The sequence below is a fragment of the Pelophylax lessonae genome (genome assembly GCF_965119305.1).
Source record: "Pelophylax lessonae genome assembly, chromosome: 3".
NCBI lineage: Eukaryota > Metazoa > Chordata > Amphibia > Anura > Ranidae > Pelophylax > Pelophylax lessonae.
In genome coordinates, this window is record NC_138770.1 from 542075981 (window position 1) to 542102590 (window position 26610).

Here is a 26610-nt window from a genome sequence, read left to right on the forward strand (position 1 = left end):
TGTCCAATACAGTCCCAACAGTGAAGCATGGTGGTGGCAGCATCATGCTGTGGGGGTGTTTTTCAGCTGCAGGGACAGGACGACTGGTTGCAATCGAGGGAAAGATGAATGCGGCCAAGTACAGGGATATCCTGGACAAAAACCTTCTCCAGAGTGCTCTGGACCTCAGACTGGGCCGAAGGTTTACCTTCCAACAAGACAATGACCCTAAGCACACAGCTAAAATAACGAAGGAGTGGCTTCACAACAACTCCGTGACTGTTCTTGAATGGCCCAGCCAGAGCCCTGACTTAAACCCAATTGAGTATCTCTGGAGAGACCTAAAAATGGCTGTCCACCAACGTTTACCATCCAACCTGACAGAACTGGAGAGGATCTGCAAGGAGGAATGGCAGAGGATCCCCAAATCCAGGTGTGAAAGACTTGTTGCATCTTTCCCAAAAAGACTCCTGGCTGTATTAGATCAAAAGGGGGCTTCTACTAAATACTGAGCAAAGGGTCTGAATACTTAGGACCATGTGATATTTCAGTTTTTCTTTTTTAATAAATCTGCAACAATGTCAACAATTCTGTGTTTTTTCTGTCAGTATGTGGTGCTATGTGTACATTCATGAGGAAGAAGAATGAACCTAAATGATTTTAGCAAATGGCTGCAATATAACAAAGAGTGAAAAATTTAAGGGGGTCTGAATACTTTCCGTACCCACTGTATATATAGTGTATTGTTTGCCAGTGTCATCAGTTCTATCTTGTCCAGCACACATATCAGTTTCTGCTTTTAAACCTGCTAAACTCAGCAAATGTTCAAGCTTCCCTAATTTCATAATGCCGAAAACACAAGCTGCTTTGGAAACATTCTGCTGGCCACACTGACCAATCAGTTTTCAGACAGTACTTTTCTATTTAAAATTCTATTAAAGATTAGAAACAAATTATGGGCCATCTCAGTAAAAACTCTAAAAAAAGTACAAAAAGTTGTAAGCTTTTAAAGTGACTCTGTCGCTAGGTTAAACATTTGAAATAATGGTGGTCTTCCTAGTCTTCCTACAGAAAAAGAGTGCTTATCTGTCTTGCTGCGTGGCAAATTTCCAGGATCAAGGATGCAGTAGTGATGTAGGGGTTGTGAGATGGAACCACGGGGAAGCTGGGGATTGGGCATCCAACATGCCTAAAAAGTGTGTCTCATACTGAAGATTCTTCATCCACCAAAGCTCTTCAAGAGAGTATTATCTTTTGTCTTTGACTGTCAACTTTAACCACCATATGACATTATTTTCTGCACTTGTCCTTCCTTCCATGTCTATGTTCAAATACCTCTTTATCTTATAATACATATAATTAATTTAAAGCATAATCAAAATCCCAAAACAAACCACTCTTAGACCCGGTTCACACTACTCCGGCTTGGGACGCGACTTGTGCGACCTCAAGGTCGCCCCAAGTCGCTTGTCATTACAAATTCAATGTAAATGAATGAGAGCCGTCTTAATATGCACTACTGAAGTCGCTCCAACTTCAGAAAAGTTTCCTGTACTACTTCAAGGTGACCTGTATCCGACTTGTGCACATAGACTTCAATGGGAGTCGCCTCTAAGTCGGATCCTTATCTATTTTCAAGCGACTGTGATCAGACTTTCCAGGAAGAAGAAAAAGATTACCCAGGCATTCCCCACAGACAAAGACGCCTATATTTTAAAGCCCCGTACACACGTACCGAATGTCGGCCGAACGATCGGCCGTCTTTTGTCCGGTGCTGTCCTGTCGGCTGAAAAGTGCTAAAGACTGCACACGAATTTTGTCGGCCAACAACAGCCGACTGCAGAAGTGATGTCATGTGATGGTTAACTTTCCGTGTCTTTTTTCTTCTCAGAGCATGCCCAGTCTTGCTAATCTGCTGTTTGTCGGCCGAATTCTGTACTGACTTGCGAACAATCGGCCGTTCTGGTGACGGCCAACAAAAATTTTATAGCCTGCACACCCGATTCTGTTCGGCCGAAAAGTCGCTGTCGGTTGACGGAAGCATCATACTAACAAGCCGACAATTGGCCGATCGGACGTTGGCCGAAAATTCACGGCCAACAATCGTTGCGTGTGTACGAGGCTTTAGTCTCTTCAAAGTCTCTTCAAAAGTCTCTTCAAAGTCGTGCTAAAAAGTCGCTCCTTTCTGGTCGCGGTATTGTGAACTGGCTGTAAGATGAGATGGTTGTAGGATTGCCACCTTATCCCTTTAAACCCAAACACATATTAAATAAACAGGTTCTGTGGCTGATTAAGTTGTTAAATAAACTCACTTAGGCCCCTTTCACACAGGCGGACCGTTCAGATCCGCCTGTCAGTTTTTTGGCGGATCTGAACGGTCCCCCCATGCATCTCTATGGGGCATCAGATGTCAGCGGAGACATGTCCGCTGACATCTGATCTGATTAGATCTGTCAAATATGGATGGATGGAAACCCTATTTTCCATCCGTCCAGCGAATCGGATTGTATGGGATCGTATGAGCACGGACCGACGGTCCGTTCCCAATCGATTCCCCCATAGAGATGCATGGGGACCTGACAGCTGTGTCTCCGCACACAGCACAGAGAACAGCTGTCATCCTCCTGCTCAGCGGGGGATCGATCCCCCGCTGAGATAAACAGAGTCCGTCTGACGGACGGACTGTGTGAAAGAGCCCTTAGTGCCTTATGTGCATTAAATTAGCCACATCACCTGTGTAATTAGTATGTGTTCGGGTTTGAAGGAACGAGGTGGTAATCCTAGATGGTTGCATCTGCTTTCTTCTTTAAGACTTTTTCCCTTTATTTTGATCTGATCCTGTGAATACCAATTTTTGTCCCTGAGTGGCTACACTCATTTCTCTACTGTATCTGTAGAGGAAGCCATGGTTGTCACACAGGCTGGGCTTTAAACATGCCTGTCCTTCATCTCCATTACATGGCACTTAAAGTGATTGTAAACGATTACCTTGACAAAAAAACGATTTGGTTTAAAAAAGAAATGAAAGGCAAAACATTTTTTTATAGATCTAAAAAAAAACATTATAAATACTGTATATCCCTTTTTTATAAGTGATCACATTCCCTATGTTCCCTCTGTTCTCAGCTGCATAAGAGCTGGGCGGAGGAGAAACAACAGCACAATGAGCTTCCCAGTAAATGACTGTGCAGTGGGGGGGGGGGGGGGTGTCAGTATCCTCAAACTATGGCCCTCCAGCTGTTACAGAACTACACATCCCATGTGCATTTTAAAATTCTGACATTCACAGGCATGACTAGGCATGATGGGAATTGTAGTTCCTCAACAACTGGAGGGCCATAGTTAGAAGACCCCTGGAGTAGAGCATAGCTAGAGAACTGACCACGCTGTGTTTTCCTGCCTAGTGTGGTCACTTTTTAATAGGAAAGCAGAGGGACTGGCAGGAACACCATGGATTTCACACAAAGAAACCATACAAATATAACAGGATACTTTTTCATACAAGTACATGGTACAGCAGCCACATATCAGGAATATGAAGTGTTTGGGTAACAAACGCATTAATGGGATTCGTAGTTCACACAAAAAATATTGCTGTCTTTTCAGCTCAAAAGACATGATAAGGAAGCTGCATTTCTAGCAAGATCAACTGGTCTTTTCTGTACATTCTAAAAATGCTGGTAGCCTGAAAAAAAGTTAAAAGGAATGAGGCGGCCTGGCGGACAGCAGAACATATTACGTAGTTACATAGTAGTTGAGGTTGAATAAAGACAATAGTCCATCTAGTTCAACCTGTGTAGGTGTGTGTGGCCTTAATCATTTCCCATACCCCTGAATGTTATGATCCTTGAGATGTACATCCAAGAGTCTTTTAAAAGTAGCCATACTCCCCACAGTTACAACCATTTGTGGTGGAGAATTCCGCAGTCTTGTAGCCCTTACTGTAAAGAACCTACTGCGTAGCCTGAGGTTAAAACGCTTCTCCTCTAATTGCATTGTATGGCCTCGTGTCCTCATGCATTCCTTGCGACTGAATATTTTTTTTTCTATGCTGAGATCACCGTTGAGGTATTTATAAATCACTATCATGTCCCCTCTCAGGCGTCTCCTCTCCAGGGAGAATAAATCAAGCGCTTGTAAGCGCTCTTCATAATTAAGGTCCTCTAATGCCCTAATCAGTTTAGTTGCTCTTCTCTGGACTCTTTCCATCTCCAACACATCCATTCTGAGGACTGGCGACCAGAACTGGACAGAAGCGGTCGAACCAGTGTATGGTGTCTTGTATGGTGCAAGAGATTGGCAGTATGCTATCTGGATCCATCTCATGGACACACTTTCACCCTTATTACCACCGATTAAGGCTATGGTATTCAATGTTGGCCTAAGTTGATATTCCAGCATTATATAGGTTATCTTGGGGAATTCACACCATCTATTTTATTATGCCTTTTTTACAACTGTGTACTCTAGAGCCCTAATATCTACACTCCTCTGCTTCCCCTGGCAGGGGTCTGCCTTGCGGTGGTAGGCCTTGGTGTCCCGTGCCCACCCCCAGGCTTGGCTGATGTGCGCCCCCTGATCCGCCACAGTGATTGCTGCCCTACAACTAGCATTCTGGGTCCTGAGGAAGCCTTGAACTGGCGAAACGTTATGTTGACCTGACTACTGGAAATATACAGAGGTCTATATTTATAATTGTATCTTGCTGTATATATATAATTTATCTATCATTTCCGGTAGCTATAGTGGGGAATAGTACCCTGATTTTGTCAACATCTGGATCATGTGAAGGCAGCATATCACTATATTTTATTGATGTATTTTAAAAAAGTTTTGAATAAAACATATATTTTATATAATCGATTTGTGTGGTCTCCCATGTGGAGCCTAGAAGGTTCTATCCTATGTTTGAATAATTTTAGCCTGCAATCACTTTTTCCATGTATACATGCGGATGTGAAGTCATATTTGTTTTTTCTGGAAAACTAATGTCGCCATCACAAGGACTGGTAAGCTGTAATATATTACATTTTATTTTTTGGTTTAATTAAAGCGAATGACACTGAGCACCAATGGCATCCAATACAAACACCAAACATAACCCCAATGCAAGTGGGGGAAAAAAATAAAACTGTTTATGGGATCCCCATGGTTTCTAACAATCCTGCACAGCAAGTCACAAACCATAACATGGTAGCAAAACTGACTGCCAATGCTGTTGAAGCAGCATGAGCACACACAGCAAGATATTCTGAGCCTATGGTTTATGAGATTAGCAAACATACATATAGAAAGCTTCCAAAAATTTGACAAAATAGTCAGTGTGTGAGTTCTAAACAATTCTGTCATTTAACCTTCTTCAGGACCGGAAGGTTTTCCCCCTTAATGAGCAGGCCATTTTTATGCGATTCGGCACTGCATTACTTTAACTGACAATTGAGCGGTCGTGCAACGCTGTACCCAAATAAAATCGAAGTCCTTTTTTCCCCACAAATAGAGCTTTCTTTTTGTGGTATTTGATCACCTCTGCGTTTTTTTTTTTTTTTTTTTTGCACTATAAACAAAAAAAGAGCGACAATTCTGAAAAAAAAAAACAATATTTTTCACTTTCTGCTATAAAACATTCCCAATAAAAAAAATTTAAAAAATCAAATTTTTTCATCATTTTAGGCCAATTTGTATTCTGCTACGTTTTTTTATTTTTTGTTCCAATAAGCATATTTTGATTGGTTTGCACAAAAGTTCTCGCGTCTACAAACTAGGGGAAAGATTTATGTAATTTTTATTTATTTTTTTACTAGTAATGGTGGCGATCAGCAATTTTTAGCGGGACTGTGACATTGCGGCAGACAGATCGGACCCCTAACTGACATTTTTGACACTTTTGGGGTGGGGGGGGGCAGTGACATTACTACAGTAATCAGTGCTAAAAATATGCACTGTTGCTGTACTAATGACACTGGCAGAGAAGGGGTTAACACCAGGGGCGATCAAAGGTTTAAATGTGTCCCTATGGGGTGTTTTCTCACTGTGTGGGGGATGGGCTTATGGAATCAACACAAGGACCTGTGTTCCTAAATAGGGGGAACACAGGAGCCCTGTGTTGATTGCTGACAGAACAACCGCCGTTCTGTCTCCATGGGGAGCGATTGTGGGTGCCCCGCGGCAATTGCGGCCACTGGCCCCGCAGATCAGCTTCCCCGCTGGCGACTGGGCGCATGCTCCCCCGTGATCGCTCCTGCGAAGCGATGTGTGGGTACGGCGTTTCGAGGGAACCTGCCGCTGTATATCTGAGGCGGCTGGCCGGCAATTAACCAAGAATATTTGTTTAGATTGGAGTGCTTCTTGAAACTGGTCACAGTAGCCAGACTGTGGCATTCCGGAGTGTAACAAGGGGCAACTCTCATTAAGCTGCTAAGCCTCACATTACATAGAGGGATGCTCTGGGCTGTGCTTCAATGCCAGCTTTAGTACATGTTACATTTTGCTTTATATAACACCCTACAGCAGATTTTTTTCAAAGAAAAGGGACTTCCCAGATTGGCTCTGGATTGACTAGCAATGCTAGTTTGATATGTAGGTGTGATATTAGTTGATCTTTAAAGTAAACCTATCATGTAATTATAATGCCAAACTCACCCTTTCTGCCTGCTAGGAACCTTTTCCATTGCTCCTTCACCATTCCAATGCTGTCACCAAATCTACAATGGCATCAGCAATTGCATACAATCCCAAGCTATATGGTACATCTACCCCCCATGCACCCATGTCAGTGGGGGGCCTCATGGCTGGCCATTCAGGCCAAAAGTTCTGGATGATGGGGAAGTAGGCAGCATGTCAAATGCTCCCCTAAACCTAGAAGTACTGAGATTTTTACAGACCAGCAGTGGGGATCAGTATGGAAGCTGAGGGACGGTAGAGGTTGGTATAGGCACCAGGGTGGGCCTAGGGAGGTGGATGGTTTTTAGCATTTTATTTAAAATTCAAATTTGCTTTAGGACAGGGTAGATCTCCAAGCTCCTTTTCCTATATAAATACACAAAATTTACAATAATCATTACAGTAAACCCCCCTCCATTGCGGGGGTTAGGTTCCGGATCCAGACGCGAAAAGTGAAAATCCGCGAAATAGAAAAACCCTATTAAAATGCATTGTAGGCATGTTTATTTTACTGTCACTGTACGTGTAAAAGCATTTGAAGGTCTTTAAACACACTTTTAAAACAATAGAAACTCATTTAAACACATAAAAGATACTGAGAGACATAGCAAGAGCTCAGGAAAACACAAAAATATTTCATTTTTAACCACTTAAGCCCCGGAAGATTTTACCCCCTTCCTGACCAGGGCCTATTTTGCGATTCAGCACTGCGTGACTTTAACGGACAATTGAGCGGTTGTGCGACGCTGTATCTAAACAAATTTGACGTCCTTTTTTTCCCACAAACAGAGCTTTCTTTTGGTGATATTTGATCACCTGTGCGATTTTTTGATCATGCGCTATAAACAAAAAAAGAGCGTCAATTTTGCAAAAATAACAATATTTTTCACATTTTTTTATATGAAATTCCCCCCAAAAAAATGTAAAAATCAACATTTTTTAACATTTTCGGCCAATTTGTTTTATGCTACATATGTTTGGTAAAAAAATCGCAAAAAGCGTATTTTGATTGGTTTGCGCAAAAGTTATCGCGTTTACTAACAAAGGGAAAGATTTTTGTCATTTTTGTTGTTTTTTTTTAACGCGTAATGGCGGCAATCTGCGATTTTTGCGGGACTGCGAAATTGGGGCGGACAGATCAGACCCTTGACTGACATTTTTGACACTTTTGGGGTTACCAGTGACATTACTGCAGTAATCAGTGCTATACATATGCACTGTTACTGTAAAATGACACTGGTAGTGAAGGGGTTAACTTTATTTGAGAGGGAGGGGCTGTGTGTGTCCCTAGAGGCGTGATTCTAACTGTGATTGGCTGTAGCTTGAGGTGTAGGAACAATGATCAACGGTCCTACATAGTAGAACCGTATGATCACTGTTCCTACACAGGGGAGAATGACAGGCGGCTTGTTTAAACTAGCCGCCTGCCTTTCTCCCGCTGTCACGGACGATCGTGAATGAGCGGCGGACATCGGGTCCGCCGCTCACACGCGCGGGGGGGTCGGTGACCGCGCGGGAGCGGGAGCGTGCCTCCAGCGACGCGCACTCGCTCCCCAGAGCCTCACAGGCTAGTGACGTACCGGTACGTCACTTTGCCTGTGAGGGGCTGACCGCCGCAGTATATGTACTTGCGGCGGTCGGCAAGTGGTTAATGATTTATATAGTAAAATAACATTACAAAAAAAAAACGCAATATACCAGGACCTCAAAAACTGAACCGCGATGGAGCGGGGGTTTACTGTATATATAAGACCTCGTAAATATTTAGTTGTAAATGCCACAACAAAAAGCATCACATTTAGCATTTAACAAGCATCATGATTTCTTGAACCCCTTATAGCACCCTTCACTTTTTGCTGTCTATATATATATATATATATAGGACTAAAAATCCTACTAACACAGCGGGTACAGAACATTCTGCTATATTGTTTTTTTGTTTTGTTCACTAACATCTAACCACCATCATTTTTAGTTTGATGCATTCATTTTATATTAAAAAGAAAGTTACACATGGAAGAGGAAGCCACCTAATTATGGCACCAAAGAAAAATAAACCTAATGCAGTTGGTGTGACATTAGCTAAAACATCTCCATATATACATGTCAGGGCTTCAGGATGTCTGCAGGAGTCCTCTGCGTGATGCCTTCCAGATCAATGTCATGAGTCGTTCTCCTTCCCCACCTGCGTAATATGGAGTCATCATCTAAGAACAGCCTTGACAGCCAAGACGCTGAGCCTGAAACTTAGACCTTTAAAGGGAATTGAAAAAGCAAGAGCTCTCTCCATGCACATCACAAAGTGCTACTGAAACTGCTCATAGCTTGAACTTTTTTTATTGTTCGTCACAGCTGCTTGGATCATTCATTAGGAGACTTGGGAAGTAAGGGCAATGCTGCATTTTCATTAAAGATACATGAACCCTAGAAACCTAAAGTGTAACTAAAGGCATAACTTTTTTTATTGGAGTGGAGAGGGATTGGGACACCTGTAAGTTTTTGTTGACCCTGTTATCATCGAAAGAAAATCCCAAATATAGGGTTGACATTAGAGCACTAATAGAGGGGGAACACTAATAGGGGGGAACATGTGCGTCCGCAGAACTTTTTTCAAGGGGGGGCATCATTTTAAGGTCATCCATGCTACGCCCCTTTTCAACAATGTCATGAAGGGGAGGGGCTTAGTCATTATACTTATATCTAGTATTTATTTTTAAAGGGCAAAGGGCGGAATTTATTTTTAAAGCATTTGTTAACCTTAAAAAAAAAAAATTATTTTGTTCACTTAAAGCATGTTATACAGCACAGTGCTTGTGCTGTGTAATTTGGCCCCTTCTATCACCTAAAATACCTGGCTGATCCTGCCTGGCTATGTCCTCCTCTCTGTAAACTGACCACGGTATATCATGGCTGCTAAGCCCTGAAACTGTGGTCAGTTTACATGCCTCCGTCATCCCCAACCCTCCTGTCCTCCTCTTTCCTCTATCCCCCCTCCCCTCCCTTCCTGTCTGCTCATGTGTCAGTGCCCACCCCTCCCCTCCTGCTGCTGTAGTTTCATTTAAAGTTTCATATTCTGTCTACAGTCTGTTTAATAATCCTGTGTGCCCCTGTATCTGTGTTTTATAAAAATAAGCCGTTCTTTACAAGTTTTCAGAGCGCCCCTCACGTGACCTACCACCTCTCTCCTCCTCCTCCCCTCCCGACTGACATCAGTGAGGAATCCTCGGCCCTGCCCACTGCAGGCAACTATCAGACAGGGAGAGAAGAGAGATGATGGGTCACAAGAGCAGCGCTCGGCCCTCTGAAAACTGGTAAAGAACGGCTTATTTTTTTTAAAACACATACACAGGGGCACGCAGGATTATTAAACAGACCAGACAGGATGGTATAAAGTGGCTTAACAACCACTTGAAAGGGGAAGTTGAGATTCCAGGGGGGGCATTTGCCCCCCCCCCCCCCCTTGCCCCTACCTGCGGATGCCCATGGGGGGGGAATCTGATCTGAATCAGATGGGGACTCTCGTTTTGGTGACACACCAGGAATCTCTCACTTTTTGAGGGATTTTCTCTCCCTTTCTGTTTTTACTATGGGACAGGAAGTTAAGGAAAATCTCTCCAGTGGGACACAAATGGTAAAAAAACCCTTTCTTACTTTATCCAAAATGAAAAAAAGAAAGTTTTTCATTAAGTTATACTTTAAGCCTAACTTAATTAACATGGAATCTAGGCTACTTGACCTCCATAGTCATAGTTCCAGAAGTCCAGAACGAAAAGTTGGCATAAGATAGTCTAGTGGGCATTGTGATGGATGTTAAATTTATATAAAACCGAAATGGCAGTAGATCTGTCTTTCATTTTTACATTGATAAAATGATTGTGTTTAGGTTATCTAGGATGGTTATCTTTATGGCTATGCTAGGTATGTAATCAGGGCCAGATTTTCATCACCGAAGCCTGCAGGCACACAACTTCTGCCACCCAAAGCAGATCCCTACTGCTAGGATCATCCCTTTTAATAATGAATACTATCTTATTTGAGCTGATGTTGGCTGAGAACATTGTGACAACATGCGAATTAGCTTTAAAGATGAACTCTGGGCTAAACAAATATTGGCTTTAACACAACTTGTGTATTCTTACTTATGTAGAACACTCCTAGGTAGGTGCTTGAAGAGAGAGTATAGTTGTTGGGTCTTTCTGTCTACCATAGAGATTGCCAGGTTAATGTATATTGCTCTCTGCCTACCAGAGAGAAGGATCCAATTGTAGGGTCTGCTCATGGTGCTCAGGTGCAGCTCAGCTTGTCTGAAAATGTTTCACACTGGCCCATTAGGGAGGCATATTGGACAGTGGGAGGAAACCTGACACGTGAAGTGAGGGTACAGGCATTGGTGCAGCCCTGTGATTGGCAGAGGAAAGTGCCTCAGTGCATGCTGGGATACTGTATAAATGCCAAGGGCACATGTGCTCTGGGTCTTTCAGCTGGAGAGCAGGGTCCCAGAGGGAGGGGGGGGGGGTTGCCCCTCTTCTGTAGGACCTGCCATGTGGTCTCAGGTGGTCGACCTAAGGGCCTGAGTCAGAGAGGAGCTGAACCCAGATGTCCTGCAGAGCTGACTGGAAGGGTGACACTGGAAAGGATCTGAATCTACCTACAGTGAATACAGATCTGTGCCATTGTGCCTGTCCTGAGAGGTCCATCCCTTCAGCTAGAAGAGTCAGTGGATGGGTGTCAGTCAAGGGGATGCTAAGTAGTTTGCATCAGGTCTACTGCTGAAGAAAACACTTAATTCTTTCATACAAGTGGCAGTATGGTTAAAGCAGTGTGTCTGCTTTCACAAATAACCTGGTGAGGCCGAGTGAGAGTTGTCCTCACCTTTGAATAATTCAGTTGGAGTATCAAACTATTTCCGTCTCCCATTCAAGTTCAACAATAAATACAAAACCAAATCCCCTGGACTGTTTATTGAGTAACGAGCAACTGGGAGTAAGGATGGATATGTGAATGGTCCCCCTAGTGACTGTCTGCAGGTAATCAGAGGGGGACCCAAGAAGTCAACACACAGCAAACCCTACAGGGACAGTGCTACACTTAAATCTTTAAATTTTACACAATAATATCTAGATCTTAAAAGGCACTTGATGCACAAAAAAAAGAGAAAGTTCAGTGTCCTCAATTTCTTGCTAAGGGTTACTGGAGTATCCTACCATTACCTATCCAAGTTCTAGTTATACTGTGTTACTGGGGAAAAGTAAACTCGGAGGGCCTGGGCCAGCCGGACATCCTGTGCTGCATCCCATGGCTGTACACCAACACAAAGCAACATGGGAATTGTAGTCCTTCCCTCGCCACAGCATTCCTTCTTGCCTGCAGGGAAAGACTACAACTCCTGATCAGGTGGGGTCCTCTGAGTTCCCCAGTGAAAGTGTGGCAGGGAATAATGTGACAGGTGCCCCTGAGACAGGGGGCGTAGTCACAATTGTGACCCCTGTAGCTACACCAGTGGGTTTCACCCCTCTAGTGGGTGTCACCCAGGTGCGGTCCACACCTCCCGCATCCCTATAGTTATGCCACTGTCCTGAGCTCTCCACCTCCCCCTATTTCACAGCGGTGCCATTCCTGGTGTGAATCTAAGTATAGTGCTCAAGTTTTTAAAAAATGTGTCTGTGTGTGTGTGTGTATGCCTTTCTAGAGCTCATTCACAATAGCAGCAAGGACTTCTGCTCCTCTGAAAAGTGATCCATGTTCACATTGCTTTTCGGAGGCATTTGGCAGGTTGAAAAGAGGCAATATGTTGTCTCCTCACTGTCTGTTTTAACCCCCTAAGTGCAACACCACCATGCAGCAACCGTATGCAATGCACGTTGTTGCCCGGTTGCTGCACTGACACCCCATTCATCTGGCAGTATACTTCCAGTCATGACCAAAACATGTGTAAGTCCCTGGCTGTTTTCACTCTAGCTAAAGGGGGAGCAGTTAGGGGTGGTAAAATTGTGGCTCAACCGCATGTTTTTTTACCATCCCCCGACCTCAAGTATGAACTAACCCTTGGTTCACAACTGTGCAGCTGTGTGCTACATATAGAGCAGCCTATTCATTTTAACGGCTGCTCTACCCACAAAAATGCAGGGAAAGAAGTTCCCAGTCCGTTTTTAAAATCATGCCACACCGAAAAAATGCACTGCGTTTGGCACTGTTTTGGGGGCGCCATTAAGAATTAATGACACTCCTGCGTGTCAACCAAAGAGCAGCGCATTTGTCTTTATGTTTGGAACGCAGTAATGTGAACCAAGTCTATTAAAAATTATTATTCAAACTATTAACAAAACCTGGAAGTGACCGTGTCATAATTTTTAATTACAGAACATCGTAGTGAGAGCAGTGGCCGACCCAGGGAATGGATACTCCCAGAAGTGTTGGTTTCCCAGCAGAATTGGGAGGACCATTTTACTTGATTGGATCAGAGTTGGGCAGTGCGGGTGGAAGGAACGGTAAGTATAGCCACTTTTGCAGGGTTTTTGGTTTGGGCAGATAAAAATCATGACAGGGTCCCTTTAATACCTGGTGAGACATTGACCTGGAATGAGCATGCAGTAAGTGAAGTCAGAACTACAGACTCTGTATTTTCCTTCTGTCTTTATGACTCTACCGAAGCAGGAGGCTCAGCATTGCTGGCATAGAGGAGGAGAACATCACACATACCATACCGGCTTTACAAGTGTTTAGGTTATAGGTGTGATAATAAATTACATAACATCTCTAAGCATGCACTGCATACAATATCCCGGACACATTTCTTTTTTATTTTTTACTGTTGCATGCAATAATATTGGTCTAGCTTTTTTTAACTGAATAATAGCATGTATACTTATTTAGTAAGATTATGTAAACATATACTCCCTTCACATATGTAGGTTCTGAATAATATAAAATTATTTATACGCAGCATGTCTACATTCCAGGATCGTTTTATTATAGTGATACAACTACGTGTCTCCCTACAGCCTTAGTCATACTAAGTCATGCTAAAACAGAGATGATCCTACACTTAACACCGGATGTATAACAGACAATGGTAAAACCCACATTAAGAAGGTTTTCACTTTATTGACTTGACCAAGGGAGGTTGATTTTATTTTCTTTATCCACGCAGGTACAGGTTCACTTTAAAGCTGAAACGTGTGCAAGAAAACACAGTAAATCCACTTTGTGTGCATCGAATGCCTTTGCAAACCCAGATATTAACCACTTGCCTTCGCTGCACTGCCTTTTTACGTCGGCAGTGTGGCTCTCCCAGGCAAAATCACGTAAATAGGCGTCATCTGCCTGGGAGGCCACTAGAGGGCCATTGCGCACCGCCGGAGGTGCGCTCCCGCCCCCGATCGTCAGCCGGGAAGCCAGTGCGGGTGCCAGGTGGCTCCGATGGCCGCCTGACACCGGCGATCTCCCCCTGCTGACAGAGAAGGACGGACGGCTGATGTAAACACAGCCGTCTGTCATTCTCCCTGACATGATCACAGAGACCATGCGATCCTGCTATATAGGATCGCATGTCTCTATGATCATTTCAAAAGCCCAACCCCCCCACAGTTAGAATCACTCCCCTAGGCTTACATTTAACCCCTTGATCACCTACAGGGTTAACCCCTTCCCTGCCAATGACATTATTACAATAACAGTGCATATGTTTAGCACTGATTACTGTAGTAATGTCACTGGTAGCCCCAAAAGTGTAAACAATGTCAGTTAGGGGTCCAATCTGTCCGCCGCAATGTCGCAGTCCTGCAAAACAATCACAGATCGCCGCCATTACTAGTAAAAAAAAAGAAAAAATTACATAAATCATTCCTGTAGTTAGTAAACGCAATAACTTTTGCGCAAACCAATAAAAATATGCTTATTGCAATTTTTTTTTACCAAAAATATGTAGCAGAAAACAAATTGGCCTAAAATGTTAAAAAATGTTGATTTTTTAATTTTTTTTTTTGGGGGGGGGGGGAATGTTATATAGCAAAATGTGAAAAATATTATTATTTTTTTTTTCAAAATTGTCGCTCTTTTTTTGTTTATAGCGCAAAAAATAAAAATCGCACAGGTGATCAAATACCAACAAAAGAAAGCTCTATTTGTGGGAAAAAAAGAACATCAATTTCGTTTGGGTACAGTGTCGCACGACCGCGCAATTGTCTCTTAAAGTAATGCAGTGCCGAATCGCAAAATAGGGCCTGGTCATTAAGCAGCAAAATCTTCCTGTCTTAAAGTGGTTAATGTTGGTAGGACACAGCACTCGTATATATAGAGATTACCAAAAATATATATATTTGTCGTGCAACCAACTAATAAGTGCTAATAAATAGATATAAAATGCTCATCGGCAGCTGCTGTTCACCAAGAAAACCCGAAAACAGATGTGAATATAAATATAACAGCGATTGCATGAAATATACTTAAAAGTGCACAAGTGCTCCAATAAATAAATAGTAAGCAAATACAATATTATATGAATGAACAATTCAATATTCAACAGCTAAAGGTGCATTGGTGCTTCAAAAAAGTCCATAAAGGTGCATAACTGTGCTTGAAAATATATAAAGTATCAAAGTGCTTGAACAATCATCAGCCGGTGCGGGGTGCTCCAATCCCCTCCTGTGTTCCCACTAACCGAAAATAAGTATGTCCTTTGATGAAGCCCTGGAAGGTGGGGGCGAAACACGTTGACGTATTTCCGGTTACGCTGAAACCACTGACGTCACTTCCTGTCCTTCGTGGATCACATGTTGGAACAGAGTTCCTGGAAGAACTGCATCTCACAGGCGTAATTGTGTCAATGTTCTTCTTTTAAAGATCCTATCATTGGTGGGCAACGGAGTACTACATCTATAAGAAAGAGCAGTGGTGTACCATACCAATCTTAAGCTGTTTTAACCCCAGACTGAAACAGCCGTGGGGTCCAATATTTTCGGTGAGTGGGGACACAGGAGGGGAGTAAAGCACCCTGCAGCGGCTGATGATTGTTTAAGCACTTTGATACTTTATATATTTTCAAGCACAGTTATGCACCTTTATGGACTTTTTTGAAGCACCAAATCCCCTTTAGTTGTTGAATATTGAATTGTTTATTCAATAATAATGTATTTGCTTACTATTTATTTATTGGAGCACTTGTGCACTTTTATGTATATTTCAGGTAAGCGCTGTTATATTTAAACTCAGATATTACCATGCAAAAGTAGTGGTGACATCATCACTGTGCTTTACATGGCCTGTACATATAGCACAGTTGTGGGAGGGATCCAGCAGGCTCCACCCACAACAGAGCTGGCTGTGGCAGAGGGAGGAGCAGCAAGGAAATGCAGCAAGGTGAGTATAAGGCTCTGTGCAGATATCGCGTTGCAATTTTCAAAGCGCAATTTCAATGCATTTCCATGTGTGGCGCATAGGACAGCCCATTCACTTCAATGGGCTGCCCCATGTGCGTTTGTCACCCAAAAGAAGCTCCTGTGATTTTTAAATGTGCGCTTTGCTGTGATTGCTGCACAATACTATTGCATGACAATCGCGGCAGAATCTCACCGCATTTAGGGTGCCATTAAGATTAACCACTTGCCGACCAGCCACCATCGATATACGGCGGCAAGTTGGCAGGTTCCCGCAAATCGCCGTACCTGTACAGCTGCTCACGGGAGCGATCCTTGGGGCGCGCGCCCCCCCCCCCCCCATTCGCCATCGGGGAAGCTGATTTACGGTGCCGGCAGCCGCGATTGCCACTGAGCAAACGTGATCGCTCCCCGTGATTGTTGTTCTCTCAGGAATCAATACAGAGTTCCTGTGTTCCTCCTATTTAGGAACACAGGTCTCTGTGTTGATTCCATAAGCCCATCCCCCTCACAGTTAGAAAACACTCCCTAGGCTCACATTTAACCCTTTGATCGCCCCTGGGTTAACCCCTTCCCTGCCAGTGTCGTTATTACAGTAACAGTGCATATTTGTAGCACTGATTACTGTAGTAATGTCACTGGTCCCCCCAAAAAGTGTAAAACATGTCTGTTAGGGGTCCGATCTGGCCGCCGCAATGTCCCCTAGTTTGTAGACGTGATAACTTTTGCGCAAACCAATCAAAATACACTTATTGGGAATTGTTTTTACCAAAAATATATAGCAGAATACAAATTAACTTAAAAAGATGAAAAAAATAGATTTTTTAATTTTTTTTATTGGGAAATTTTTATAGAAGAAGGTGAAAAATATTGTTTTTTTTTTTTCAGAATTGTCGGTCTTTTTTTGTTTATAGTGCAAAAAATAAGCGTAAAGGTGATCAAATACCACCAAAAGAAAACTCCATTTGTGGGAAAAAAGGACATCAATTTTATTTGGGTACAGTGTCGCACGACTGCGCAATTGTCAGTTAAAATAACGCAGTGCCGAATCGCAAAAAAAGGCCTGGTCATTAAGGGGGGGAAATCTTCTGGTCCAGAAGTGGTTAATGGCACCCAAACATACATCCTGCAGTTTGCTGGGGTTTGAAGTCGCATTAAGGTGAAAAATCTTCTGTGCTGCAGCTTCCCCCCCAGACTCACCATTTTTCTTACCTGAGCCCGATCCAATCCAGCGATGTCCACGAGCGCAGTGACTCCAGCCTCTGTCGCTTTCCTCATTGGACAGAATGATTGCAGCAAAAGCCATTGGCTCTTGCTGCTGTCAATCAAAAGCTGTGACACGGAAGCGTTGTCTGTATCAATGGACGCAGATGCAGGACTTGGGAGCGAGCCTGCACGGGTGTCCCTATCGAAAGCGGCTTTCCGTGGGGGCACCCGATGAAGAGGAGGAGCCTGGAGCGCTGATGGGGGACCCCAGAAGAAGAGGATTGAGGATGCTCGATTGCACAGAGCAGGTAATTATAGGCATGTTTGCTATTTAAAAAAAATGTCAATCCTAACTGAATACATTGTAATCTACCAAAGAACTTTGTATGGTAAAGTGTTTTTTTTTTTTTTTTTTATTAAAATACTTGTTTTTACCTTTTTTACCTCTGAAGTCTGATGGCAGCCTTTTCCTGTCTACATGCATGTACTCCAGTGATGACTGCTTGGCATTTCTCAGGGCAGGTTTTCTGATGGTCGCAACAGTGGGCCACACCAGTATAATGCGTAAGGCCACTTGCAGTCTTCATCAGCCTGTGTGACAGGGTGACAACACAGGAAGACAACTGAGAGACAGGGACAGAGTGTTGTCACCCTATAACAGGAAGTGCCTGAACAAAAAGTTTCATTGTAGATTCACCAGGTATATTTTTAACTAATATGTAGACTGAGAAAAATAGAAAATGTAATTTATTCCTCGTGCATACAGAGGCTAAAAATGCAGTGTTTAGATCCATGCAGTGTTTTTTAACAGCACCGCTCTAATAAATCCATTATGTTTATGTACATGGGGGCATTTAGCTCTGTTTAGTAGAGCAGCATTCATAGACTTAAAATTGAATCACCTAAGATCTGCATCTGGGGAAGAGTTTTTTTGGAATTTTTACCCCTGTGTAGGCCTGTCCCTCTATAACAGGAAGTGCCTGAACAAAGACTTTCATTGTAGAATCACTAGGTATTATTTTGATAAGCATGTAAATTTAAAAAAATATTAGAAATGCCAATAAGGCCTAATGCGCATAAATGCAAAAAATGTTGTGTTTAGATCCATATGTTTTTCTTTTTTTTTTTTTGTTTTTTTAAGGATCTGAATGCAGCTTATTAAATCCAATGTGCCCATGCACATGGAGACATTTACCTCCAGTGTTCAGAGACATAAAACTGTGTAGCCCCCTGTCATAAACTGGGCCTACTATGTCAATTTAGTTTTTGACTGGGCTGTAGTTATCTCAGACTGATTATATAGTTTTTCACCTGGTTTTTCCCTAAGTTTAAGTTAGCTTGTGATTTCTCACAGTTGCCAGTAGATGTTACTGGTATCACTGGTCATTGTATGAGATCTCACAAACAAAACTAAGTTATGAATATTTATATTTCCTTTAGCCAATACAGCAGGAGGATTATGTCAATGGTGCATGCTGGGGGAGGATATAAATGTTTGGGACAGGCCATGTGCCCTCTTCCTCTTTCCATGGGCTGAGACCTTAGGAGGTGCTACTGGATGGAGCTTTGCTGTTAGGCCAAATAGCCTGGTTTGGAGCCTAACATGTGTTGAAGTGGCCCTGAAGCTTTTCTGCCTGGTCTGGAGGAAGCTGTGCCAAGGAGGAGCCCCAGGGGAGGCCCATCATTGAAGGGAGCCAGGAAGAAGTCTGGGCTCTCCATAGGGTTTGACGACTTACTTGGAAGACATCCTAAAATTTGGGAACTTACATTGTTGTTTGGTCATCTTAACAGCTCTGACTCTGTGAAGTTGGACATTGACCTGGATGTGGAGAGTCTGTAAGTGATCTACTAGGGTATTTGAAACCCCTTGCCCTCAACTTGTTAGCTGTTCTGCAATAAAACTTTAAAAACACAAAAGTGACTGGCCCTCAATATCCTTTCCTCCCATTTAGCCCTGGAGTGAAACGTTAACCCAACCCTGGCCTCTAGAGGTACTATCCTGCCTTTGGGATGTCAGAGGGGTGCCTCAACTGAATCGCCTGAGTCTTGTGTTGAGAGAAGTGTGTTTTGGTGCCTTTTATGTGCGTATGTGCTTAAACCCTTGTGAAAAAACAGTAAATGTACGTTCACAATTTTAGTCTAGTGCCTAGAATTTATTATTATGCTATCCACTAGAATGAAATTACTCATGTATGCTTTTGAACACTTTATGTCCCATTACACGCGTTTTTACTTTGGATCCTTAGGCCCCTTTCACATGGGCTTTTCCGATCAGGTCCGCCTGTCAGTTTTTTAGGTGGACCTGATCGGATGCTCCATGTACCTCTATGGAGCAGCGGATGTCAGCGGTGTATGTTCGCTGACACCCGCTGCTATCCGATCCTGTCCGTGAAATTCAGACAGATGGAAATCCTATTTTCCATCCGTCTGGAGGATCGGATGAAAACAGACAGGCGGTCCGTTATTATCGGATTGCCCATAGAGGAGAGCGGGGATCTGACAGCTCCATCTCTGCAATGTAAGCGGAGACGGACCTGTCATCCGCCTGCTCAGCGGGGATTGGCGGATCGGTCCCCGCTGAGCAAAACGGAGTCTGCCGGGCGGAAATCCGTGTGAAAGGACCCTTATGCTATCTTCTGGATGATCCACCAAATATATGAACATTTATTTACACTGGCCACGAGCCTTTAAAAGTATGTTAATATGTTTAAGTTTATATGAGATTTTAATGATTACGATTACATTACTTTTTATATAGGAACCCAAATGGCTGGATTACATGATAAGAAAATCGGCTGAAAATTTCCGTTCAGCGAGCGATCGGCTGATATTCTACTCGTTAATGCCCAGCCATGAATGAGCGATATCGATATTGTGAACGAAAAATACCGTTTGAAAAACACGAAAATTTCTGTCGTCTCATTTGCGAAAGAACGATATTCTATATGTTGGTGTTGAGGTCGTTCAGTTTAAATCTGTATAACCTCATCACGCATGCCCAAAAATATTTTCCCGGAAATGTTAGTCGACCTGTTTCGATGGTCGGCGGGCAACGGTCGGGCGATATTCGGACCGTGTATGTTGGCAATGTTTTTGACCGACAAATACTTTTTCAAAAGTCGGTGGTCGAATGATCGGGCGATATTCACACCATAAGTACTTGCCATCTACAAACACGTGGATATCAGTTGAATGAAGAGCACAGAGAAGTCATCGACACAATAAAGAGCATAGAGAAGTCATCGACAAAAATAAAGCTGTCAGGAAAAGCATTTGCAAGTTTAGATTTGCCCCAAGTGAAGTATAAAAGTTAGGTTTTTTTGGTCCAAATTCACAATCACCCCTGCAAACTACTCCGCACCGCCCGCTGTATCAAGCTATAAGTGTCTTTTGCCAGACAAATGTAATCCATAAGCTTTGTCTGATCTCTCTTTCATGCATGTAATTGATGCTGGCTGAATCCTGGCATTAGAATCATTCCTTATATATTTTTTATCCCCCCAAACTGTTTTTGCAAACTCAGTGTTTTATATAGGTCACGGCTAGGAATACTGCGGTTTTTTCAGCTGTTGAGCGAACCGAACACCCCCACGATTAACCAAACAACCAGGGAGAGTTGTAGCTGCGAAACAGCTGGACAGCCACAGGTAGCCCCGGCTTCTAGGTCAGTTATTTTTGACAGCCCCCTGTGGATTTGCCATGCCTTGCCTCCCATTTGGCGCGCTCGGCCCTCTACACCTGTCCTTCACTTCATTACGCTTTAACCACAAGGTTACAGGAACGTTGTCGGCTGTCAATCCAAACGTTTTTTTTTTTTCCGGTCTCAGAAGGCATGATCATTGTCAAGCCGCTGGAAAAGCAGCTGCTTTCTGCAAATACGCTCTGTACAGAGCAATGTCGTTTTCACCTGATCACAAAACACTTTCTTCGTCACTCCGTGTCAGTCTTCTGGGCTTCCTTCAGCAATTTGTGTCAACATGAATCACATCCTTGGAAATAAGAGCACTGGTAGCACTGGGAATTGTAACACAGTGTCCCCACAAGACAAGTGCTCCCAAATGCTCATCTACATTAAAGATAGCATCACTTTTAGCATGCGTGACATGTCAGCTATTTGTTTTTTTACAGCTCACTAGGGCAAATTTAGTCATCCCAATATTTCTAAAGGGAAAGAGAATGATTCTATAGGTTGATTGGAAAAGAAACGATGTCCTCATTTGTAAGGGAGTAAATGAGGATGTCATTCATATGTTAGCAAAGCTCTATCATTTCACTTGATACAACCATGATAAACCTTGGTCATCAGCTAAAAAGAAGGATAAATGGGCATTAAAAAAAAAAAAATGTGGGTTCTATTAACCGTATGTGGTTAATGCATATAATAAAAAAGTATTCAGTATAATATATATATATATATATATATATAAATTCATTTATTATATTTTTTATTTTCCAGATTTATTGAGGACCAAGATCTCCAACAAACGTGACATTGTCACAGGTTAGAAAAAATGTTAAGACTGCTGTGGGGGCTTACAGAGGTGCTCTTTTATTTACAATACATTTTATGTATCATTTATTTATTTATTAAAAGTATTTTTAAATAAAATCCTAATAAATGTTAAAAAAAAAAAAAAACGTTGTTGCAATCGCTCAATCTCCCAACCCCTGTCACTTTTTCTGGACAGCTTGGTCAAATATTATTAGCCTAATTATTTAGTATTATTAAATATTATCATTATTATCGTCATCATCATTAATATTAGTAGTAATGGTAGCAGTAGTAGTATTAGTCTGTTATCATTACTATCATTATTATTATATATATTATACAGGATTTATATAAGGCTGCCAGTTTGTGCAGTGCTTTGCAAAATTAGCAGGGGCAGTAATGTTACCATACAATTTAAGACAAGAGGGCCTTGCTCATGTGAGCTTACAATCTACATGTCATTTTGAAAAAATATATATATAATTAAAGGCATGTGAACTAAAAAAAATAAATAAATAAATAAATAAATAAAAATCATATACTGAATAATATTTATTTTATTAGATATTCATGTCATACAGTTTTTAGAATGCAATATTTTTTTTTGTGACATGCTCCTTGAAGAAACCCTTTCAGGTAGTTTGCGTGAGAGCGTTTAATGAACCAAGGCTAGCTGCAGCAACGACATAGTTAAATCCAGGGCACAGCTGTTACTATCAGTTCACCTATCTATACCATTAGAGTAACAAGTCTTCATCTATTTCACGTCAAAGTGTTTTACCTAGTGTGAAATACTGAGCCTTGCCAACCTCCAAGGTGATGAATGAGCAACACACATGGAAGGATTCACATTCTTTAAAAGGTATATCTAGGCAGAAAGACTTTATTTAAGCTTGGGTAGAGAAAGCACCCTGGATGGTCATTATTTCAGTGCACAGTTTTGTTAGGCTTAATGGCAGATAATCTCCAGCATGCTGGTCAGTTTTCTTTTTAAAGGTAAAATAAAATGTCATTATTTAGAAGAGTTAGCCATGACCCATGAGCTTCTGTGTAATATAGATACCTACACACAAAGCTTACAAGAAGAGTAAATATCTCCCATGTACTAGCTAAAAGACTAATATACACAAGCAGAATTTGGGCATACGGTAAAATGAGCAGACTGAAAAATAAACTTCTCTCCTACAATAACTTATTAAATGAAGTATATTTAAGCATTAAGCATAATAAAAGGAGATCTTAGGGTATTGCAGAACTGCAAATTACATGTCATTCAGTCCAGTTCAAGTCCTGTGTAATTCGGTTCAGCACCTCCAATGACAGCAGTTGCATATTCTGGCAGGCAATATGTTTTAAAGGGCAGCTGACCAAGACTGTAGATATCAGACTGACCCTGAGCAAAGCATAACACAGAACAACTGCCCTTTGCCCCTTTTTCTCCATAAAATAACTCTATAACAACTAGACACAAGCCAACTGTCGCCTTCTAGATAACATAAAACAGCAACTATTTTTGGAAGCTGTAATGGCAGTGTGATGGGAAGGGGGTTAGTGCCATCTTCTCCGTCATCCATTAAAGTCAGCTCACACACAAGACAGGTATCCTGGTAGCCAAGTTTAAAGACAGCCAATCATGGATGGACTTATATAAGAATCTAACCCAGTCATTCCAAACCAGGGTTCTGTGGAACCTTATGGTTCCTCCAGAGGTTGATAGGGGTTCCTTGATCTATGGTTTATTGACCTCTCATCCAAGAATACCTGCATAATTGGCAGTTGCCAGAGCCAGCAGAACGACACCAATTATCTTTTTAGCTGTCTAGGGATATCATTCTGATCAGCACTCTAAGGAGGACGTTCTTCCCACTGACCATCAACGTAAGGGACCTTCTTCCTTTTGACCCCAATTTAATTTTAGCATGGGTTACCCAAGACACAAAAACTGTCAAGGGTTCTTCTGGGGTAAAACAATCAAAATGTCAAGGGTTTTTCTGGGGTAATAGGGTTGAGCAAGGCTGATCCAACCATATCACCTTAATGCAGGCTTACTTATGAATGTCGATTTATAGCCAGTTTGAGAATGACTTTTGGAGGTAAGACTCAGAGGTCCCCTAAATGATTGCTGCCTGGACTCTTGCTCAGTACAGATGCTGGCGTCCAGCTCCTAAGTAGGCAAAACACTTCTAAACACAGAACATTATAGTTTCTTCCTCTTAACTACTATTTTGTGATCCACACTAAAGGGCCATACACACTATAAGATTTTCTGAAGACTTTTTCCTTCAGATTTACCTTTTCTATGTAGTGCAAGGGCCTGCCAGATTGCATACCAATTGAAAGTGTTTAGGTCTGACCTCTTATTATATGGTTTTGGTAAATCTAAAGGAAAAAAGTCTTCAGAAAATCTTACAGTGTGTATGGCCCATTAGACTCATAACTTTGGATATGAGTCTGACTTTAGGTGACCTTTCACCTATAAATATAAGGACTTATAGCCATCCATAGACAGAGTAAGTTTAGAGAAACCTGTAGTGAGAAAAAAACTATAAAGACTGCCACAATGACCTTCCAATTTAAAAAAAAAAGGGTATCCAAGAGGCGCTGGGACTTTAAAATGAGTTTAAACGAGGTAGTGAGAGGGCAATAAACATTTGAAGAGCTCACTGGCTAAGGTTAGCCTGCTCCCAACAGGCAAGGCTACCCTAGCCAAGGCTACAATGACCCTCCACAGTCGCTAACATGGAACAAGTATGCATATCAGAAGTTATCACTTCACTGTGACTTTACTTGTATGGGAACTAAAAACTTCAAGACCAGCCAGGTAGCATCTTCGACAGGAAGTCAATAATAGTCCCTATCATAGAGGTCACCATACACGTTACAATCTGTCTGTACAATCAACATTTGCTTTACCAAAACTGTGTAATATGAGGACTATACCTTATCTTATCATTTTATTTAGTTATTTAGCTATTTATTCCAGGTACTTATATAGCACCGTCAATTTACACAGCGCTTGGTAGATCTAAAAGGTATTGTAACGTGTGCGGTGAGCTATAATTCTTCTAGTACATACTTCCTAAATCCTTCATCAAAAAGCCTGAGTTCTTTTAAATGGAACATTCAGAATCTTTTTTTTTTTTTTTCCAATAAATTCAGAATCTTGGCTAAGCCCAGCAGTGACCGGTTCTCTTCAGCATCATTTAGAGCGGATGAACTTGAAGAACTCACCTGATTTTCCTGCCCAGTAGGAGAGAGATGATCCAACCAGCATTAGACATCCCATGAAGCACATCTGCCCCAGCAGCAACGCTTTCCTTTTCCTGCGGGTCCTGCTCCTCCGCTGGCTGCTCTCCTCCAGCATCCCTGGCAGGGCAGGCAGCTTCTCTCCCCGGCTCAGCATGTTCCCCGTGCTCATGGCCACATTCATCCAAAGCACACTCACTTGCGAAGACAATAGATCTCGATGTACTCCGTGCACAGAGGGCAGAGGCTGCACAGCGCAGACGGCAGACACACTTGCGTAAAAGTCCGGCTCCTTGCACCGTGCGCCCTAATCCATGTTACACGCGTCTGGGCTGATCACAACGAAGAGTTTACTGTGTCGGTGACGCTGAGCAGCATGATGCAGGCTGAGAAAGGACTCTGGGGCTCTGTGTGCTGCTGCTGATCATGGATAGCTGCTGAGACTGAATACTGGATTAATTCACAGAGCATCTGTCTGATCAAAGATCCCCGGGGAGAGCGGGTTACACAGAGACACAGGCAGAGCTCCCATTAAACAAAGGCAAGGAGAGAGAGAGAGAGAGTGCTCACTGCTGAAACTTTACAATCAGCACGACATTGCTTCCAATTCCTCAGACTTCTCTATTCTCCGCCCTTGCTTCTCCTTCCCACCCCTCCCAGGTTTATTTTCCTCTTTCGCTGCTCTTGTGAGGCTCTCTTACCACAGGGACTGTACAATCTGGATTAGATCTCTTACATGCACTCTTCTCTAGTGACTCAAGCCCATGAGTCTGGGAGGAAGTCTTGATTTTCCATAGGTGATCAACGACTGGGCCCGTCTTTACCTTATTCGTCCTTGGAGAGACGTGGCGTAATAAAAGTATTACTATGGTCGATATATAATTTTATATATATATATAAATTTATTTAGCATATTTAAGGCTGGGTACACACTTAAACAAAAATAAATCAGACGTGCGATCACCCATTTTCCATAACGCGATGAATCGGAGAACGATACCAATGGTACGAAAATTCTCGAACGAAAAAGGCAATATTTGCCCGTATATAGATATGCTGTAACATAGATTAGGAAGTGATGTAATACACATGCGAACCTTCGCGCGTCACGCTTTTCTGCGCCATATAGGTTCGGAGTGTTGTGGACTTAGTTCACATTGGCATATTGTTTATTAGGATAGATGCATACAAGACAGCCCATAAATACCATATATACCATAACATTTCACTAAACATGTTTATATAAAAAAAGAGAATCATAATGATTTTTATTTACCATTGCATAAACATCATAATCATTTAAAAAAAAAATCAGATAAGCGATCACCCGTTTTTTCCCTGTTGTTCATAACGCGATGAATCGGAGAACGGTACCAATGGTATGAAGATTCCCGTACGAAAAAGGCAATATTTGCCCGTACGTAGGTATGTTGTAGCATAGATTAGGAAGTGATGTAATGTACGTGCGTTTCTGTGCCATATAGGTTTAAAGTGTTGTGGACTTATGCCCCATACACACGTGCAGATTATCTGCAGACTTTTATCTGCAGACTTACCTTTTCTATGTAGTGCAAGGGCCTGCCGGATTGCATACAAATTGAAAGTGTTTAGGTTTGACCTCATATTATATGGTTTTGGTAAGTCTGCAGACAA

General features: G+C 42.3%; 1 protein-coding gene across 1 annotated transcript in view; it reads right to left on the minus strand.

Moving 5' to 3' along the window:
• SLC24A3 (solute carrier family 24 member 3) overlaps window positions 1-25803 on the minus strand; it is a 555181-nt gene extending 529378 nt beyond the window's left edge. The window contains exon 1 of the mRNA XM_082251629.1: window positions 24943-25803. Coding sequence (XP_082107755.1) covers window positions 24943-25141 — 199 coding nt within the window. The 5' untranslated portion in view covers window positions 25142-25803. The remainder of the gene's footprint in view (window positions 1-24942) is intronic.
• Window positions 25804-26610: the final 807 nt, after the last annotated feature.